This window comes from Morone saxatilis, unplaced genomic scaffold, assembly GCF_004916995.1.
Source record: "Morone saxatilis isolate NCDOM2014 unplaced genomic scaffold, NCSU_SB_2.0 Contig4, whole genome shotgun sequence".
NCBI lineage: Eukaryota > Metazoa > Chordata > Actinopteri > Moronidae > Morone > Morone saxatilis.
Window position 1 is genome coordinate 12,555,155 of NW_023339984.1, and position 13,396 is coordinate 12,568,550.

At 38.9% G+C, this 13,396-nt stretch overlaps 1 protein-coding gene across 1 annotated transcript in view; it reads left to right on the forward strand.

Annotated features, from left to right (window-relative positions):
* cunh20orf27 (chromosome unknown C20orf27 homolog) overlaps window positions 1–13,396 on the forward strand; it is a gene marked incomplete in the record, with an annotated part of 28,804 nt that overhangs the window by 7,385 nt on the left and 8,023 nt on the right. The window contains 1 exon segment of the mRNA XM_035675244.1: window positions 4,417–4,556. Within this exon segment, the coding sequence (XP_035531137.1) occupies window positions 4,417–4,556 (140 nt within the window).

Sequence of the window (13,396 nt, forward strand, 5' to 3'; positions counted from 1 at the left end):
CACACACGCACACGCGCACACACATCACAGTATCGCAGCAATCTCTCCACTTTGGGGCATTTCTACCTTTCAAGGAAGCAATAAATTAGCAGAGCTGAATATTGAGTCTTACATTCATGCCACTGATGGGTTTGCCCTAACAGTTGTCACATTTCTTGAACTGATAATTTCTCACTTTGGAAAGAAAGTTCGTTTTAGACATTAAAGCCACATCTCTTTATATGTTCCAAACTCCAAAGGGTATAAGTAAGTACCCTTTTAAGATCTAACTGCTGATAGACTGGCTTATATTATAAAAGCCCGCCAATATTAAGCCCAGTGTGTGAACGTAATTACAGTCATGGAGCCTTATTGTATGAAATTCTAGACTTCATGCATAAAGCCTCGTATAGCAGGAGTAGTGACCTTAAATAATTTCTCCCGTCATGTGATTTGATGATGAACTTACAGCTTAAGTCTCTTGATCCAATCATCAGAAGAGTCTTTCTACTCTGGGTAGAAAAATACACCCTTGCGTATTCTTAGTGAATACTTTTATTTGGTGTGATATTGAATGCATACTAGGAGGATAAATGTTTTAGATTTTTGGTTTAGCCACTGTCTCACAGCTGACCACAAAGGGACATAAACTGTGCGCAAAGTAGACTCAGCAAGTTTAATAATGAAACTCATATTTATCACCTTTTCCTTAATTTGTGTCTTTCACTTAATCTTTCACTGTGAGCCAGCGGAAATCACAACATCTCGTGGTCTTTGCGTTAGAAGCTCTTAAATTTGATTCCTTCCACTTTGCTACAGAATTTAATTTTGGTTGGATGGAGCTTTTTTTATTATTTTAATGGTGCCATTCATCAAGGATGGTGCTCACGTGAGGTGCACTGAAGGCAACGGGTGTAGAGAGTGCAGAAAGTAACACTAGTGCTTTCCAATGCACCAAGTGCACCTAATAAAAGGGCGCCCATGTGAGTAGTTCTGTGCTTTTAGATCAGCTTGTCTCTGAAGTGCAGTATGAGAGCTGCGGTCTAACTGTTGCAATTAGAGCAGTGTCTCACAAATATTTTGGTGGTGCCAAAAACAGTGGCAAGCAAAATACATTGTTGAGCTGTGGAAAACATTTTCCAGCATGCAAGATATAAATTATAATCACTGTATAACTTTAAAATTGCAGCTGATAGAAATACCATCCTGTAACAATGTAATATTTTCAGCCTCAGTAATAACTGTCATTTTCATTATCACTGAATCTTTTGACTGTTTCTTTGATAAGTCAGTTAATCCTTTGGTTGATAAAAATGTTAAACAATCATAAAAATATAGATAACAGGAACCCAGAGCCTGAGATGACATTTTCAGATTACTGTTTTAATAGTTCATATGAAATGTATTACAATATAAAACAGAGATAAGCAGCAGATTCTCACATTTAAGAAGCTGAAACTAGAGAACGTTTAGCATCAAAATCTTAACACCTATTAATAATTTCCCCCTTGAATATATGAATTTTCCATGAAAACACACAGTCAGATAAGAAAACTCATTTCCAGATATTGACCTATCCTGACTCGTGTTATCCTTTATCTGGATTTGGTGGAGACCTGGGAAATTGCGCTGTCTAGGATAGCAGGAATAAGACATAAAGTGTATTTTAGGGCACTTTACATCGCATATATATTGTTAATAGTGCAAGATGCTCTGGGATATCTTTTGTATATAGAGCCTAAGATATTAAACAACATTTTACACATCCCCCACACTCATTTCCAATTTCTATTTCAACACAGTGATCCTGCACATATGGAACATTATGTAACTCCTGAACTCATTATTGTGACCCAGATTGCTGATAGCAAGGATTTCTAATCTCCAATATGAGTCTGTATAAAAGTGTAATGAAACTGGATCCAAGTCGGACATGTGCTTCATGTAATGCCGGACATATGTTAACATATGAATTCAATTAAATGCATTAGAGCAATTATACACCGTAGAATTGTCTCTTCAGTATTACCTAAAATGTACTTGAAACTTTCAAACATTGAGGTATGATGAACTTTAATATAATTTGAAGAGTTTTACATCCCTTCCATGTCTCCGTTATTGGATTTAGAGTAAGCGAGGATTGTTCCAGCGATGTGTAATTTAATTTAAAAGTTCAGGCTTCATGTGCTGTTGTTTTGGAATAAGAAATTCATTATGTTGCTATCAGTTTGATCTTCAGGATAAATGTTACATTATTAACAGGTTCTTCTTTTTTTAATCTTAATAATTAATACAGATGGCACCAGTTTAATCTTATGTTGGCCTGACATGGGTTGGCAGAGAAAGTCAAATGATCCTTTTCTGGCAAAAAATTGCTGTTTTTCTGACTTCAAGGAATATTTCTGGTCCAGATATGAAGAGGAAGAAATGCCTCTGCCAATAAATATGAAGTAAAGGAAAGGGCATATCCCAACTTAAAGCTTTATTTTTTTGTTGGGAAAAATACATAAAAGAAAGAAAGGTTGGCAAGAATACCTGATTAAAGTTTAAATTGGAGGTAAAAACTTTGCTTTTAAACTATGTATGACTTTGAATTTGAAGTTTGACATTTCTAATTAATACTATTTGAAAAAGTTTTTGGAGAAGTAGGCATGAAGTTGGTATAATTAAAAAACTCTCAAGTCAGTGTATATTTAAAGTAATAACTTCAGTTTCTTAAACACCATGATTTAATCCAGTCATCGCTGTCTTTTAAATGAGAATATGTAATTGTGTTCCATCTGCAGCTTGACTGCTGTGCACCAGCCTTGTTTTGTAGTCAGTGTTAATTAAGCCCACATCCAGCTTACTGAATTAATAATGATGAATCCAGATACCTGTTCAGCGTGTTCGCTATCACATCCTGTGAGTCTGGACACAAATACACACAAGCCAGAGAAGTAGTGCCAAAAGACCTACTTTCAGAGTTAAGTGCATTTTTATTTCAGAAGGTGATTAGGTGTTTAAAATTAGAGCTAGATACACATATTTACCCTTCGTTGTCACACACACAGCACTTGATAGAGTTGGCAATTTGTAACATTGGCTACAAAACAAAGCTCAAGGACGGTGGTCATACTGCTGATTGAAGCACCTTTTTGAAGTTTTTGAATAAATTGAGAATAATTGGAAAGATGGTAATAAGACACATGGTGGCCAGGAAGTGTGAGTGAAATAGACACGGGGGAAAATGGATATGGTAATGTCATAGTCAAACACACACACACACAAAGAGTCTGTAGGGGAAATGGTGTGAGTGATGGATGAGTCCCAGTGGCTCCTAAAGGAAAACGTTCTGTAAATAGAATATTTAAAAAACATTTAAAAAGTTTGTTTAAATATAGCAGATAAGTACAAGATATTCTTTGTACTGTTTATCTATTCCTTGGTTTTTAGCTTCTCTACACGTTTTACTTTCCTTTAAGGTCTGGGAAATTGATGTTCTATAATGAGATCCAAAGCCCTTTGAGCCTAAATTCAGACAAGTTGTTTGTTGTCACAGAGAATTATTGGTTTTTCTTTTCTTTGAGAGGAGGAGGTTTTTTATTTTGAGAAGAAGTTTCCATTCTCTTACACTGGGAATAAGTGCCTGGGCAGGAGAACAATAAATATCAGTGTGTCTCTGTGTCATAGGATAGAGAATAATATGTTTAGCTTGTAAGCCTAAACCTGTTTAACTCCTTTATTTTGACTAAGATCCCATGGAGACGGGCACAGGGGACTCTGTAATCTAATTTTATTGAAAAGGTTGCACATTGTATTTGCCAGCACTCTAAGATCACCTTCATGAATGAATTTCTTTAAAAGGCCATCTTTTTTTGTCGTTTATCTCTTGGGTTTAAGATCTACTAGAGCTACCAGTAGCCTGTATCCGGTGCCAATACTCATACATACAATATGTAAATATTTAAACAAGCCATCGCAAAGCAAAAAAGCTTTTATGCAGTTGTGCTAAGTGAGGAAACTCCATCATATCAGACAGTTGTTTGTATTTATAAAAATATTACCAAAACACCACTATATATTGGCTGTGTGGTATCATCTTTCTACCATTTTATACTCCAAATCATCTACTTTGTCTCAGACTTTGTCAACATTTCTCTTTATTCTTTTCTCCTCTTCAATTTTTGGGCTTTTTCTCTCTCCTCCAACTCTTCTGTTTTATTGTCTTGTGTTTGCTTTCTCTGTTTGCCTTTGATCTCTCTTTTTCTCTCTGAGCATTCAGACTACCAGTACAGCTCTGAGTGATTGCTTGTGTAAAGTGCTCTGCTGTGCCCTCCACTATATCACTGAAAGGAGTGGACATGCAGTTTAATGCGTCCTTTCCCACTTTAAAAGGATCCAGTGAGAATGTTTGTGTACATGTCCGACCTTCAGCAGCTCTTCCCTCTCACTCAGGTTGTGCGAAGGCAGGAGGCGTGCGCTTCTCAGAGGAACCCCCCACTGCCGGAGCCCCATCACATGTTCACTTCGACGAAAAGCTGCATGACTCAGTCGTCATGGTGACTCCGGAGGATGACGGCAACTTCATGGTCAAGGTGCGTTTAACCTTGTAATAGCCTGACACTGGATGGCTTCAGTGGACGAGAAGATCTGTTAGACATTTTCACATTTATAACAACATTTCTTGTAGGTTTAATTATTCTCCACGGTTACGTGTGACTGAACATTTAGACTCTTGTTCTTCTTTCTTAATTAATTCAATTAAAGAAGAAGAAGAAGAAGAAGAAGAGAGAGGACAGAGACAAAGATGCACAGCAATAATAATAGCAACAGATATACTAGTAGAAATGACTAATAATGACGATGACGACGATTACTGCACCACTATTATCTTAAAGTTTATATCTCTACCAAACACACCCCCCAAAATCAGTCTGTTGGTTCTGTTTGAAATTCAGGTCTTGTGACTATTTGTAGGGATGGAAATTGGTGAGATTTTATTGATACCAATGCCATTATAGATTCTGCTTATCCGTCTGATTCTTTATCTATTCCCTTGTTGATTCTTTTTTTAATTTTCTGCGTAAAAAAGTAGGCCTACACAGATTTTGGGCATCAACACAAATGTTTTATCATCTCTTCTGAACACACTGTAGAACAGCCAACTCTCAACCACTGGCCCGCGGTCGTCTGGCGGGCCTCACAGCATCATCCTGATTTCCATCATATTTATGTCCATCCGTCAGTCAGTTGCACTTGTGAGTAGAGTGTCAAATACATGACAGGCCTGTAATTTAAGCCCTTGTTGCATAGAAAGTGTTTCAGCATATTGCTGGTGTGAAGTGAAGTCAAGCTATGGGGCTGTTTCTTCTCTTTTCCACCACGACTCAGCATAGACGCATGAGTCTGTTGAGTTATTGTTTTAAAATGCTCCAGGATGCCAGGATTTATAAGGCCGGGGGCCTGGCGTTTCTCAATTTCCATCCCTATGTGTTTGTGATTTCAGTAACAGAGACGACCTTGCTCCAACGTCTTACCATCAGTGTTATCTTCAATCACAGCACAGTCACATCTTACATTTGGCCCACATATAACATGCTGTGAGCAGGGAGGGCTTAATGTTTATGGCCGACAGACGGAGGTTGAGATAAATCAATTTTGTACTCTGTTTTCTGTTCCCGTCAGCTGTGTGATGTGATCACAGGGCAGAATTGTCAATCCAAGAGTGATGGTAACAGTCAGAGGTTGTGTTTGTACCCGACTGCTTGAGTCTAAAAAGCAGCATGTGAATACTGAACATTGGACAAAGTTGTGCCATCATGTAAGTCAAGATATTACTAAAATTATGATCTTATTTGGAGTGTTAAATTATAAGAATAGCAAGATAGTAGTCAAATAATAAGATAGTTATTCCCAGTTTAGTCTGCCTAGTTTAGATTTAGCTTATGAATTTACAGTTAACTTGGCGTAAATACAATATGTTGAATTGTTGTAACATAGACAAAATAATAATTAATTTTATGACACATTTGTTTTGTTTTTTTAATTACTGAAGGTGATTATGTAAGATACTAAACTGAAAAAAATAAATGTCTCTCCCAAATCAAGAGAACTAACTGGTATTAATAATCAATATGTTTTATGAAAACAGTTTAGCTGTTATTGAGGGTCCTTAATCTGCAGCTCAAGTCATGACTTTAGATGAGCTGCAAAACTGTGATGTTAATCTAATTGTTGTCAAGTTTAGAAATGTGTTGCTGTACTTGCAAATGTTGCTATCACATAATGATCTGGCATGAATGAATTTAGTTTGAAGAAGTTGCACTGAAATACTGGGGGCGTTTCTGTATAAGATAATGATCTGGCATCGTCACATGCTCATCAAAAATGGTCTGCAGTAGTTTTCTGCCCAGCCTGCAGACATTATTCAGTCTCCATCTGCTTCATGGACACCATGTTCTGTACAGCAGATAACTTAATCCAAGTCCAAGTTAATTGTCCTATCAGTGTAATAATAGTTTTGTGGATAAACCCCGGACACACGTATTAATATAAGCAAACAGGGGCAGTTAGGACAAGTTTATGTCATTTGATCTTCAGATTATTCAATCTAGTGGTACTCAATCTAAATAAAAGCCCAGGCCAAACCAAGCTACAATACTAAAAATGTAAACACACGTATTACTGCAATGAAAGTAATCATTTGTGAAGCAGATATTCAATAAGTTCAGTTCTCCTTTGAAAAACCAACACTACCTGCTCACAAACTGTATAGCCCACTGACCCTGAACGTCTTGTAATTGGTCATAATTAGGGGCTTGACTTCCCTGGGTAGTAGATATATTAGAAGGTAACTCTTTGATGTAGTGGAGCAGTCCCCTCAGTTTCTATGAACATTGATAGGCTTTTATCTGCAAAAGATCCAGGAGAAGATTAAAGTCTTTTCTCATCACTGTTAATCTCCTCTGTCGGCTATAAAGGCAGAGAACAATGATATCAAACTTCTCATCTGTTCTATACTGCCAGCTCTTAAACCCTGGTGGTGCTTAACTTAGGAGCCAAACACCGGCAACAGAAGGTGCCAAAGGCTCCAAAACTTAAAAAAAACCTGTAATAATAGGAGGATGTGGAAAAACTACTGTGTCTAATATCTGACAGTGACCATTAATTTGTCTCAGCTGTAGAGAGTTAATTAACATTGATGTTGATGATCGTAATGCTAATGAAGGGTTGCAGAGATGAAACACTGTATGTCTAATTGCACAATTAAAACATATCTCATTTATTTCTGAGAGATTTTCTCTTTCTACAGCTCTTTAATCCTACCGTGTCCTAGAAGCAGTTATTCATTGCTTCTTTAAATTGTTATTGTTGAACATGCACCATCCATCATTGCACCATTATTAGCAGTGACAATATAAGGAGAAATACGAGAAATACTATGCAGCAAAAAGCCTTGGCTGGATTTTAGCCCTGGGCATGAAGATTGTTTTAGTTTCAGGAGCCTTTTGAGACTTCAGTGGCGCCTGAAGACATTTTTTATTTGTGAAACTGTGCAGGTTTTAACTATGCTAGTGGATAGCAATGTTGGTATGCCTCTCTACTGTTTTCATCCAGACAGAAATATCCCAACAACTATTGGATTGATTGTCATACAATGTTGTACAGGCATTCGTGATCCCCAGATGATGAATCCTATTGACTTTGGTGATCCTCTGACTTTTTGTTTACTTGCCACCAGCAGTTCATAATTATATTATAGTTCAACATCTACTTGATGGATTTTGTTACAGACATTCATGGTTCCCAGAGGATGAATCCTGATGACTTATTCTCTAATGTCACCATGAGGTTCACATTTGTGTTTCTGATTAAAAACTATTAGATGAATAGCCATAAAATTGGAACAGATACTCATTGGTTTGTATTTACTTTGGTCATTTTCTAACCAAATTCTCAGCCTCAAGGATATTTAGCAGATGTTAGCACGCTAAAGTTTGAGTGGTAAGTATAGTAAACATTATATACACTAAAAAGCATTTTAGTGCTGAGTGCTGATGCTGCTTGGCTGCAGTCTTGTTTTTAGATGTTGGATGAGGACACTAAAGACTTCAACAATGAGAACATTGTCTGCAGATGAATAATTGCGTCTAATGTGAAAGCAATTCACAAGCACGGATTTAAGTGTCCAAGAAAAGATGTGCACTCAGGCAGACGACCGACCACAAGATTTATCTAACAAGTCATGGATTTGTTTCTGTTTAAGTGGTTGGCACAAAATCAAGTGTATTTCAAGTAGCTCATGTTTTTGGAGTGGCTTTTTAAAAGATTTCCTGCCTGCAGGTAGAAAATGTCCTAGAATCGTTTATATCAATATTACAGAATGAATTCAGCCGTCCTTATTCTCTCGTTCTCTTCTGTGGATTTAATAACAAATTTAAATGTAAATATGACTTTCACAGCTTGAATATACAAGTGCACTAGACACATGGTATATCTGCTTTAACAGACACCAAACACATTCAGAAGGCTTTCAGGTCAGCCCTCCTCTTCTGCTATTTCTCAGTTATACCAATACCCCAAAAGGAAAGTTCTGTACATGCTCACTGTAACCAAGCCATTCCAAGCTTTGAAACTAATTCACAGCCAAATCGATTTGCTTAAAAGCTGCGTGCGTGTGTAGATGGACTACAAACTTGGCTGTTCACAGTTACAGAGCCGCCTCTATGTGTGTGTGTGCATGTTTCTCAAAGCTCTTTAAGCGTGTTTGAGAGTGGGCACAGAATACTGTCAGCCCGGCGTCGTGGCTCATCGTGGAGCCGAGGGGGGTGGTGGTGTTGCTATGGAAATGGCTGGGGTGGGTTGGCGATCCTCGCAGACAGATCAAAGATGATGTGGGAGTGTGTGGGATGGAAGCGGCATGTGTACAACAGCTGTATGAATACCAGTTTAGATGGAGGTTATTTAAATTTCAAAAACTTTGTGTGTCCATGTGGCAGGCGGGGTCACGTGGCACAAAATTCTTGTTAATTTTTCAGTGTCTGTGTTCTCGTGTCTGATAAAGATCGTGAAGTGCTGCTTGGAAATGAGCAGCTGTCAGTGCTACAGAGATTAGTTAAAGAGGTGTTGCTGCCGAGGCCACACTTTTTTGTAATTCAAATTATTTGCGTGACACAGGGCAGCCAAGCAAGTGTTTATGAACTTTTTTCAGTAGGTTTACATTCACTATTAACTATAATTGTATTACTCTGAGTAACCAGACTGCTTTATTGAAACAATGGAAATTGAAAAAAGACTATACCGGTATTTATCTTTAGTTTAAAGCAGCACTAATTAATATTTTTATGTTAAAGAGCTACTGTACTGCACACTTAAACTAGTTTTATGTGCTGTAAACTAAAATATATAACTGTACTGTGATGAAGCGCATCAATGCTCATGTTAATATTGACATTCTTACCAAATTTATGAAAAATACGCCATCTACTGTTTCAAATCACCCTGAACCTTGCAAGGCCAATGCTGACATGGAGTCAAGTTTGAAACGGATTTACATACTGACATTTATAGAAAATTAGAGGCAGCAAACCTCTCCCAGCTTTGAGTGGAAGTCAGTTAAACCGGTTTTAGAAGCACAATCAGACTTGATCCCACTCACTTGCAAACACACATACATACCGGGGGGGTTGGCCTCTCTGAGCTGTTTCTTCACTATTACACAAGCACCACAAGGAAACTTGAACAAATGGCTGTGAATGCGCTTCTAGTGACTGTAAAAGTGCAGTGTACTCTGTGCTAGCTGTTCCTGCTACATAAAATGCAACATAAAAGCCATTAAAGTTTACCCCAAATCTTATTTATTGTATATTTTACCGCTGTACCACTTTGATACATTCTGCATTGGTTTCCTCAATTACCTTTTTGACCCGCACACTCAGGGCACTGACAGAGATCAGACCGAAGGGTTTACATACCACAATAATTCTGAAAGTTCAGTAACGTTGGTATGTTTATCAAGTTATGCTTACCCTGCTTGTGACTGTAACTCAAGTTAGATAATGCTTAAGAAGGTTTCTATTTGGAGTCACAACAAAATGAATGTTATATTCCAGCATTGCCAAGAGCTGTAAACCAGAATTTAACTCACAGATTAGAAATGAATGGAGGATTGTCATTTTTATTTCTCCCAGTGACATCTCACATGTAAGAATCTCCAGCTTCTTGTTAGTAAAGAGTGTTTTATGTTCATAAATACTGACTGAATTGTCTTGGTGAACTTGATGTACAAGTTCATAAAATGTGTGGTATTCCCCTTCAAGTTGATGAAAGAATTGCACCATTGTTTTGGATGAACGCTGAGTTGTTATTTTTTCTCGGGGTGTGTCCAACTTCCAGCGTTACACATAGTACCTCTTTAGAAATGAGCCGTTACTGTCGTTTGGATTATCCAGACTACCATTTCTGGGGCTTCGTAGCTTCAGTCAGAATGACCCAGGAATACATTAGTCTCATTCTTTATCTCACATTTTAATTCAAATGTGATGTGAAAACAGTCAGAGAAAGTAAAAGTTTTGCGCCCTGCTCATAGTTTCAGTTATAAAATCGCAGCACACCACAGTGTCTCTCTCTAGAGTCACGCTGCCCTCTGTTTCTATCACACTTCTCTGCTTCCGTTACAGTTTACTTTTGTGGTTTGTGGTCATGTTAAGACTTGGTTTTCAACACAAAAACAATCATCATTGCGGATGAGTCCCCCTCCTCCTGCCTGCTCTACCCAGGTACCACCCCTTTGCCTAAACCAAACAAGGTATTTCAGGTGAGCGAGGGCAACTTTGGGCAATGTCTAAAGTTCACAAGAGGAAGATATGCACTCCAAAGGTGTTGATGAGTCAAGGATGCAAAGCAAACACGCTACTACAGTTGCCAGCCGTGAATAACAGTCCTCATTTTGTCTCCACCACTCAAGAGGACAGGGATCAGGTTTTAACCTGTCTTTGAGAAACAAAACAAAGCATTTGAATCCTGATTTGGACATCGATAGCAATAGCTCCATAGCATTCAGGTCAGCCCTAACAAACACACGATGGATTTGTAAACTAGAAATACTTTAAATTGCTTACTAACTTAAAAATGTCCATACCATTTTTTGGTCACCACCATTGGAGTCTTTCTCAACCTCTTTTTGTCTAAGTCTGCAGCATTAAATTCAAACTAAATGAATTTTTCAGCAACAGCTCACAGTCTCTGGACATGCATGGTGCTACACTCACAGAATGATTATTGTTTTTCTCTGCAGTTCTCTTCACTGTGGCCTCTCTTTCTCTCTTCATGCTGGTTGCAGGCTCTGCTCTGCACACTGCTTTAACCAGGGGTCGTGTGGGGCTGAAGCTGCCGATTGCAGCTCTAGCTGCAGGGGCTTTAGGTTTATCTCTCCTCGCCTCCGCCAACCGGCGCCCCCCCACCCCACCGCTCTGCCCCCCCCCCCCGCCCCGGCCCCCCGCCACGGGCCGGCTCTTTTCCCTCCTCGCCCACCCGCGCCCCTTTCCGGCCCCGCCCGCCCCGCTCCCCTCCCCCGGGGGCCTCCCGCCCCCGCCCCGCCTCCTTCCCCCTCGCCCCTCGCCCGCCTCGCCCCCGCGCGCGTTGCACTTCCCTGCAGGTGGCTCCTTCTTTCCCTTCTCTCTCTCGCCCTCTCCTCCCTCCCGCCCTCTCCCCCCCCCCCCCGTCTCGTCTCCGTCCCTCTCTCTCTCTCTCTCGCTGTCTCTCTTTTTACCTGTCTCCTCTGTGAGGCTTTCCACACTCCTCTCTGGTGATTCTCTAATGAATTTTTCTCTACCTCTACATCATCCCCTCTCTCTGCCTTTCTGTTGTTCTTTCTCTCGCTTACCGACCAGTCTGCTTTTAAATTTTGCTTCTGCCTATGGGTATTATGAATTGAAAAAGCATGAATTGTGCTGTGTGCAGCAGTATCAGGACATAAGTGACATACAACCTGATGGATGATCTTATATAGGGCTACAACTTTCATTAGCGATCAATCTGTTGGTGATTTTTTGTCATTAATTCTAAAATGTCAGAAAACAGCGAGAAATGCCCATCACTAGCTCCTAGATCAGATTCAGATTCAGATTCAGATTCAGAATCTGAATCTGATCTAGGAGCTAGTGATGGGCATTTCTCGCTGTTCATTTCATTTCTCGCTGTTTAGATCCAGATCCAAAGTCTTTGAATTGCTTGTTTTGTCCAACCAGCTGTCCCAAAACCCAATGATATTCAATATTCAGTTATATAAATCAGAAAAGGCAGCACACATTCACATTTGAGAAGCTGTTTTTTGCTTAATAAATGACTTGGAAAGGTGGAATCAATCGTGAAAATGGTTGGCAATTAATTTTCTGAACTAATTGTTTTTGTGGCTAGCAATCCCATTAAATTGAATAATTTATGGTAAACAGGAGCATGGACATTATTATTACAGTTAATAGAGAGATTGAAAGTTCATTCTTGACATTGGGAACCAAAAAAATCATACCACAGCAAAAAATTCAGAGGTGACACCTTCCGAATGATTGTTTTGTTGAAGCAACAGTCCAAAAAAAATGATATTCAGTTTATAATGATAAGAAACAGAGAAAAGCAGAAGATTATTATATTGGAAAACCTGACAACATAAAATATTTGACTGCTTTTGCTTGAGAAATGACTTAAGTGATTATTAAATAGTTTAGCAGATTCATTTTCTGTTGATCGACTAATAATTGCAGCTCTAGCTATGATTGTGCTGAAGATGAACAAACATATTCATTGCTACCACACAGACAAATCCATGCCAACTGCTTATTTTGATAAGATTTCTGCTCTTTACAAACCTAGAGTTTCGTCATTCTTCTGGGGCTTCCCTGTTGGCCTCCATGTTTGGGCGATAAATCTTTAAGAAAGTCCCTACTACAGCCTCCAAAGTATTAGTATTAGTATTATTGGAAGATTTTGGAGTGAAATCCAGAAGGTGATTTAGTTTTATTTCCCGACAGGCAAAAATTGCCAATCTGGCAGAGGTGAGGGGATTAAGATCACCAGAGCAATAACTAATGATTTCAATTAGAGGACTCCCTCAAGGAAAACCCAGCACAACTGTATTGTGCTTATGAGAATTACTTATCCATGTTACTCATAAAATTAATCCTTTATTTATTGAGCTGTAATGGACTTTACAATATGCAATGTGAGGCCAAGCCAAAGCCTTTTCCCCTCTGTATAAATCCCTCTCTCCATTATTTTCCTCTCGACCCACCGCTCTCTCCCTATGTTAGTCGGATTATTCCCAGGTTTGTGGGAGAGAGAAAGAGGGGCATTGTTTTTTCTCCTAATCACAAAATCTTTACTTGACTCTCTCTCTCTCTCTCTTTCTCTCTCTCTCTTTCTCTCTTTCTCTTTCTCT